Genomic DNA, 8,328 nt, shown 5'->3' with positions numbered 1-8,328 from the left:
CAGAATGACTAGCTAACTCCTCACTCTTTGGTCATCATCTAGATGTCACCTGCTCCGGGAAGCTTCTTTGGCATCCTGGCTGTGGTTTGGGACCGACCTTCCAGGTGTCTACAGTGGTGCTTGCACTCCTCGTAATGTATGCCTTGCCTCGCCTTCCTGTCTTCCCACAAGGCAGAGCTCCCTCTGGGGAGGAACCGTGGTCCTGACGTTACTGGTCTCCAGCCTGTAGCCTACGCCCGGCACATAATGGCCTTCGGTGGTTGTTGAGCTTGAGAAGGAGGAAGGTCCCAGCCCTACTCATGCCCATTCCTGTCTGATTTTGCTCAAGACCTGTTCTCTTCCCTCTTCAGTCTCTAAATCTCCTGGGAGTTCCAGAGCTGATGTATTTGTCACATGGCCATGCAATTACTAATTGGAAATTGCCGGTGCCTAATATATATTGCTGGCACCTTCCAGCTTATTGCATTTGGGTCCTTGGACATTTCACATTTCCAGTGAATCACTATCTTTTTTAATAAATCTGTAATTCATCCGTACTGTCTAATTTCTTAAGAATTTCTTTTTTCCTTGGAGTTGGCTCATTTCAGGCCCTGAAGAGACAGGGACAAAGTAGCTTGCTGAAACAATAATCAAAATAGGAGACCCTATCTTTTTATCTTCACATTCAGAAAAGCTTATTAATTGCAAGGTAAACTTGGAGCAGCTTTGGACTTTTTGGCCACCTGCATTATTTAGGAAGGGAAATGAATGAATGGTTACTTTTGGTAAACGAGAGAAATGAAGACACATTTCCTCTTTAATAATAACGTAAGAGGAAAAAGGAGGTGGCAGACTTCCAATTGGTATAGAGAAAAATTAAACCCTGTTTCCCTTGGAAGAAGTACAAATTCCAACTGAATTCAGATATTTATTGGTGTTGTTAGTTCAAAGCCATATTCTACATTTTCTTTAAAACATCACTGTTCTGATGAGGTACTGAGATTTTGTTTTGAATTTTCCTCATTAGGAATTGGGATGGATATTCCATTTGCCTTTCCAGAGCTTCTTTCTATTCTTCCCCACCTTACTGTCTACTCCTGGAGGCTGAGCAGACATGGATTACATCAACAAGTTCTCTTGCCTGTGAGTTTTGGTTGGATTTGGACAGTGGGACGCACTGGAAGAGGCAGGAGCGCAGAAGAGAGTCCGGGGTATTTATTATTTCTGCCCGGCCATGGTTTGGCAGTAGCTGTGTTTCTCTCTCTAAGGTCACATCTCCTGTCCAGCCACCTTCAGCTACACCTAGAACTCCTGCCAGCTCGCAGTAACTGCCCCTTCCCTTGCCTTTACAGACTGAGGAATGGTAAGGACCCTCCCTGTTGCTTGCCCTGGGTTTATTACTTTCCCTAAACCCTGCCCTCACTTTGCTTAATAACCTTTGCTTTAAAATTTCCTTAAATCATTCGAGTAAGACTTTGTTTCCTGAGACACTGGCTGACATGAGCAACAGAAATGTTTTGGCTGCGAAGCATAATTCCAGGACACCAGGTGCCCAGAAATCATTTACTCCAAGTCCTTCGCTTTACAAGAGTCTGCAGATCAGAGACAAAGGGTGACTTGCTTGATGCCACACAGCCATGCATGACATAGCCTGAACCTAGAATCCACGGATCTTGTCTTTTCAGACCAATACTCTCTTCAGACCTCCTCAGCATGGATTAAACAGGGATGCTTCAAGAAAAAAAATTATAGGCCAACACCCCTGACGAACATAGATGCAAAAGCCCTGAACAAAATATTAGCAAAATTAATTCAGCAATATATTAAAAGGATAATACACCATGATCAAGTGGGATTTATTCCAGGGGTGCAAGGATGGTTCAGTATCTGCAAATTAGTAAATGTGATACATCACATTAACAAAGGAAGGATAAAAATATTATGATCATCTCAATAGATGCAGAAAAAGCTTCTGACAAACTTCAACATCCATTTATACACTAATATGTATAAAATGGATAACTAATAAGAACCTGCTGTATAAAAAATAAATAAAATTAAATTTAAAAAATCCATTTATGATAAAAAATTCTCAACAAAATGGGTATAGAGGGAACATACATCATCATAATAAAGCCCATATATGACCAACCCACAGCTAACATCATACTCAGCAGTGAAAAGCTGAAAGCTTTTTCTCTAAGATCAGGAACAAGACAAGGATGTCCACTCTCATCACTTTCATTAGACATAGTTTTATAAAAAGTCCTAGCCACAGCAATCAGACAAGAAAAAGAAATAAAAGGAATCCAAACTGGAACAGAAAAGTAAAACTGTCACTGTTTGCAGATGACATGATACTATATGTAGAAAATCCTAAAGACTCCATCAAAAAATTGTTAGAACTAATAAATGAACTTGTTTATTAATAAACAGTATCTCCAATACCATATTAATCAGCTTTTACTGAGGGCTTCCTGTGTCCCGGGCTCTGTGCTCAGCACATACGTTTATCATTGTTAGCTATCAAAACGACTTTTGCTGATGCCGTAGCTGAGGAAACTCAGAGGTTAAATCACTTGTCCCCATCATGTGGCCTGGGAGGGTGTGTGACAGGGCTGAGATTCACGTCTGGGGCTTTCTGATTCCAGAGTCACATCCTAACCACCCTGTAACATGCCTCTTACCAGTACCTGCTTACCAGTACCCGTGTGGGTTGGATCTGAAACCAGAGCAATGTCTAAATGGCCAGGCCAAATGCCAAGGCTGCTTAATCCAGAGAGCTGCTGTGAGGGCAGCAAGGGCGTGAATCATTCATTCTGCAGGCAGGTGTGCAGTTCCCACCGATAGCAACATTCAGTGATTCACCAAAATTGAAACAGTGTTCTGATGGGATAGATCATCCCAGAAAGGTTGCCCTTCTCTGGCAGGAGCCCACAGAAAACAGGGGCTGTGGGCTGACAGCCACAACTGCTATGGGGAAGTCACTGGGAGATGCTCAGAGGGTGGCCCCTAGGGTTGGGAGCCAGGCTGGAGTCCAGAGTCAGAATTGGGGAACTTGAAGATCATGGGAACCAGGGACCGGGGAAACCAGGAGCGTTTAGACATGGCTCAGCCAACAGCCTTATCTGTCTCCCAGGCAGCCTCAGTGTCACATACAGCGACTGGCCATGCCTAATTTTGAAACAATCAAATGAGTACTTGCTTAGGAAAGAAAACAGCCGCATAGCACAGGGAGATCAGCTCGGTGCTTTGTGACCACCTAGAGGGGTGGGATAGGGAGGGTGGGAGGGAGGGAGATGCAAAAGGGAGGAGATATGGGGATATATATAGCTGATTCACTGTGTTATACAGCAGAAACTAGCACACCATTGTAAAGCAATTATACTCCAATAAAGAGGTAAAAAAAAACATCTGGTAAAAGCGAGCAAGTGGAGAAGAGAAAATAAATCCTCTCAGCTCAGGACTGGGTGCCATGTTCGCCCCAGGAGCCTGTGGTCTGGGAAACCTGTGTCAGGTGGGACCCACCCGGAGTCCACTGCTGCGTCCCCTTGGGGCCACACTGGGTCCTGCTGGCTGTGGGCCGCTGGGCATCCTGAGAGCAGCAGGAGAGGACACAGGCCTCCAGCACACACACTGGCTCTCGCTCAGACCCTCGCCTGCCGCGTCATCTCGGCAAATGACTGTTGTTTTCCTATGCTCCAATTTCCTCCTCTGGACGAGGGGCAGAATCAATTTGCCCGACGGGTCTAAGCATTTCACAGTGCGCGGTCTCACTACGGCTGGATTCCTCCCGGGCACAAGCCAGGCACCTGGCCTCCTCTCTCTACCCATCTTCTCCCTGCAGAGTGTCTCATCAGAGAATGGTCGGGTGACAGGTGACTCAGAGCCACAGTCTCCAGGGCAGCAGAGACAGCACCCCCCACCCCACGTGGGAAGCCCCAGCTCAGACAGGACCAGTGGCACCCGGGGACCCCCAAGGGCTACCTTTTGGAGCCAGGTCCCCGCCCTGACTTCCCGTGAGTTTTTCTGTGGCTCGATTTCTGTGGGAGCCCTCGTGGGCTAATCCTTGGTGCCAGGAAATGTTTGGATGGGGTCCTGCGATTGCTCACCAGGAAATTACATCTGTCATTCCTGGTTCTCGGAGTCCTGCTTAGGACTCACAGGCTGCCCAAAGAAGCAAGAAGGATGACATCACCCACAGGCCCAGAGCTGTCCTTGGTAGACGCTGGTGTGACACCAGGTCACAGGACAGGGGCTGGTTCCCCTGCTCAGACCTGCCGCAAAACACAGGCCGGCCGCAGGCCTGTGCAGATGTTTCTGTGTGTCCTAAAATATCATCAGTGTTTAAGTTCCACTGGCACGTGAAAGCCAGGCGTATTCTCTATAGGGCTGCCAGCGGCTCTCAGCTGACACTGCCTTGCTTCTGAGCTGCTCATCACACCACGTTTTGAGTCCCTTTTCAGCCGACTCCTGATCTCCCAAATGCCACCATCTTGCTTGTCGCCTGCCCTCAGGCCTGGGCTCGGCCAGCCGTGCCCTCCAGCTGCAGACCTGTCCCTGAGGAGAATTCCACTCTCCCTCCCTGCCCTCCCCTTCACTGCAATTCAGAGGCTTTCCAGATGCTCACAGCCATCTGTCTCCTAGGAAATCTCCCTTCCACCCCACAGCTGGGCATTTGCCCATCAGCCATTGACTAAGCAGGTCCTTCTGGAATTTTCTCCCCGGGGTGACCTGTTTCACTGCCTCCAGGCTGAGCAGGGCAGAGGGAGGGCCATGACCAGCAGACCAGATCTAGAAACGGGGGCCCACCCAGATTCGGTCACTAGGTCGAGCCCACAGTCCTGGGCTCACCATCCATCATGGGGGCCCCCTGGAGGCAGTGGGGCAGCCACATGGTCACCCAGCCTGGCCCAAACCCCTTTTACGGATGGACTTCTTAGTAAGTAGGTTGCTGCTCTAAAGATACACAAGAGGCAGAACTGCCACTTCTCCGCCCCGAGGCCCGCTGCAGGGATGAGGAAATGACGTGGTCCAGGAAGACGGGGAAAGTGGTCCTGGGCTCTCAGCACCGAAGATGTCAGGTGATTCCAGGGCCCGATCTGAGGTTGTGGCCAGAGCCAGGGGTGGGAAGGCTTCCCTGAAGGCCCTTCTCTCAGCTCCTTCTGAAAGCCTCTCAGCCGCCTGGAACCCTGGGGGTCGTCCTCCTGGTCTCTCCGGTCCTTCCTCTGAGTTCCTTCCGACAGAAGGCAGAGCGAAAATGGGGAAAACCCTGGACTGGACACAGGACACCTGGGCTCTAATCTCAGCTCTCAGGACGCGCATCTCTCCCTGAGCACTTACTGAACACCTCATCTGGACCTGACAGTGAGGGAGACCATTGAGTGTAGTGTCTACACTGGGACCTTCGGGGAGAAAGAAGAGACACGATTGGTAGTTACGCTGTGTAAACCAAGCCTTTTCCTGGCACACAGGGCCATGTGTTCTGTGCCTGGAAAGCTCATTCCGACCTGCTTCCTGCCCTGAGGCTGGTGCACTGTGGGCAGACGGGCAGGTGAGGGGCTGGCTTGAGGAGTGATGTGTGGGGAAGGGTGGCTTTGACGGCAGAAGTGAGCTTCCAGGGGCAGCGAGGAGGCCTGGCCGCAGGAGCACACGGGCGGGGGGGTGGTGGGGGTGGCAGCGTTGTGAGCACAGGGCTGGGTTTCCCAGTTGGTGGGATGCGTGGTGAGGGGAGCGGCACATTTCTGGCAGGGGAAGTGCGCGAGGGGTGAGGGGCGTGCCATGCGCCCTCGGGCTGCATCAGTGCCCTGGTGGTGGTTCCATGTGGGTGAGAGCTGAGGTTGAGGCCTCGGATTGGTGAGGGGGGCTTACAGGCTTAGGAGTTCAGATTTAATTCTGTAGGAACAGGGGTCATAGAAGCACTGATTTAAGAACGAGGATAACGCGATGAAGCTGCCCCAGCGGGTGCCTAGTCTTCCTGGACTCAGTATCCTGGTCTGGAAAATGGTGCCTCACCACCACTGAACCTGAGAACCGCCAAGCACAACTGGGAAACACTCTGCAAAAAGCCAAAAGCACGATGCAGAAGGCTGCCCCATCCCTCAGGCGCAGCCCAAACTCCGCGTGGGGTGCAGAACATAACCTAACGCAACAAGGTATAAATTTAGTATCAGGTTGGTCCCCCCCCACCCCGTGAGCAACATGAGATGGCTGTGCACTCAGAGGGCCACCCTTCTCATCCTCAGGCTGCGCTTCTGCTCCCCTCACATCTGCTGCTCTCCTGGTCTGCTGGGGAACAAGGCTGCTCTGGGCGATGGGGCACCAAGTCGTGTGTGAGAACCGGGGGCCAGAGGCCAGGGAAACTGTACGGACCCCGCTCACCCACACACACGTCTACACTATCCTCCTCTCATTCCTCCAACACTCCAGGCAAAATCCTGCCTCAGGACCTTTGTACCTTCTCTCTTCCCTGCCAGCTAGGCATCCGCCCATGCTTGGCCCTCTCCTTTCCTCCAGGTTTTTACTAAAACGTCTCTGTAGCAAGAGGCCTTTCTTCATCTCCCTATTTAGACTTCATCCCTTTTCATGTTTTTCTCCTAATCACTTACCAGCACCTAAGTATACTCGGTATATTGTTCACTTATTTCGCTTATGGTCTGTCTCCTCCACTACGATTTAAATGCCATGAAGGCAGGGATTCCCATCTGTTTTGGCATCTGCCATAACAAGTGCCCGGGAGAGGGTAGCAAGCAGTCCAAAGTACCAATTGAATAAACGAATGTCTCCTTTCTATTTTGGGCGCAGGGTATCCAAACAAACTGGGGTCTGAAGTCATGAAATCCACACGAAGGCTACACTTTCATTTTCTTTTATTTGTGGCACTAAAAGACCAACAGTAGAGACAGTGTGGTGTGAGAGCGATTGGCTGGATGCCCTGGCCGCCCTGGGGAAGGTGAGTGGCATTCATCAGATAACGCGGAGCAGTTTCCGTCCTATGTGACGCCCGGCTCTGAAATCGTGAAACATTCAAAGGATCCCGCCATATCTGTTGCTTCGTTAAGACAGAAATTTTATTTCAGGAATTCCTCTTGATTTCTAGTCATCTCTTAAAGAGCTTTTCCTACAGCCGTAGTTGACCTCTGAGATAAATACCAGAGACCGGGCGCTGTGTGCCATGAGAAGCCTGCCACGTGATCCACAGCAGCCATTCACCTGCCGGGCAAAAGCATGGAGACCAAACCCACACTGTGAAACACCAGCACGATTTTGATCTGATCCGGACCCAGCATCCTCGCTTCTGCCCCGCAGAGGATTTCTAAGGCTCCTAGGGCAGCCTCCGGGCTCCGTGCTCAGCCCTCGGTTGGGGAGGACTGCGCTACATCACAGCCCGCTGGGGGACAGCATTCCACGTGGGCACTGCCATCCACTCCAACGTCCTTCTGATCTCAGCCAACACCTCAGGAGAACTCAGACCTGCCATGTTCATATATCACGTGTGATTGTTATTCTGGGTGATCATGGTTGATTTTTAATGGCTTTAGTTGGACAGATCATGGTCTGCCACCCTCCATGAGGTTCTCACCCCAAATGTTTGAGGAATAAGGATCCAATACTTTCATTACTCAGTGATGTCACCTTTGAAAAAGCCTCCCAACTCTTTTTTCTTACATCAAGTAGCATATGACATTCAGATTGTTTCAACTGATATATATATTTTCCCTAGAATTCAGAAAGATTTTCAACAACTAAATGGTTTTAACCATCTACATGTGGTTAAGTCTCCAAGGTCCAAAATCGGTCTAAGGCATGATTCTTTCCGCTTTGTCTATCAATGTAATTAAGTGTGTTGGGCTCCAGCGTTTACAGTCCCATTAACCTGCCAACAAGAACAGTTTATTGGCAACTTCAAATATTCAGAGGCAAATACATTTCCTTGGCACAAGCCGCGTGGCAGAGTGGCATCCCCGTCCCTTTGAACCGTGATATAGACTGAAAGTCAACGAGGCGAGTTTTGGCCTGGAGACCAGGAAGCCACCAGACCCCTGTATCCCTTGCCGGGTGGTGCTCGTGAGTGGTGAGCATCCTGCAGGGGGGTTTCTGCCACGATCGCATCTTGTTGCTGATTCACACGAGCAAGGGCACCTGCAGTGAAGAAAGAACCACAGTTACTCAGGGCGTGAGGCGGAGCCCAGGGTGCAGGTATCCGGGTGCTGAGGACCTGTGTGCCAATCCCTCCTTGCAACATTCCTTTCCCAACACAATGAGTGTTTACGCTGTACCCATCAAACTTTTAGCCCCAAGGAGAAAACTCTCAGAAACACAAACAACATGCCCGAATGCTTTCAGTGA

At 50.0% G+C, this 8,328-nt stretch overlaps 1 protein-coding gene across 5 annotated transcripts in view; it reads right to left on the bottom strand.

Annotated features, from left to right (window-relative positions):
- Positions 1–6,831: 6,831 nt before the first annotated feature.
- Positions 6,832–8,328, bottom strand: part of COBL (cordon-bleu WH2 repeat protein) — a 260,115-nt gene continuing 258,618 nt past the window's right edge. For all 5 annotated transcript variants that reach the window (XM_032643490.1, XM_032643497.1, XM_032643495.1 and 2 more), the window contains one exon: positions 6,832–8,121. In XM_032643490.1, coding sequence (XP_032499381.1) covers positions 8,104–8,121 — 18 coding nt within the window. In that variant the 3' untranslated portion in view covers positions 6,832–8,103. The remainder of the gene's footprint in view (positions 8,122–8,328) is intronic.

The sequence above is a fragment of the Phocoena sinus genome, chromosome 9 (genome assembly GCF_008692025.1).
Source record: "Phocoena sinus isolate mPhoSin1 chromosome 9, mPhoSin1.pri, whole genome shotgun sequence".
Taxonomy (NCBI): Eukaryota; Metazoa; Chordata; class Mammalia; order Artiodactyla; family Phocoenidae; genus Phocoena; species Phocoena sinus.
This window is presented reverse-complemented; position numbering and strand designations above follow the sequence as displayed.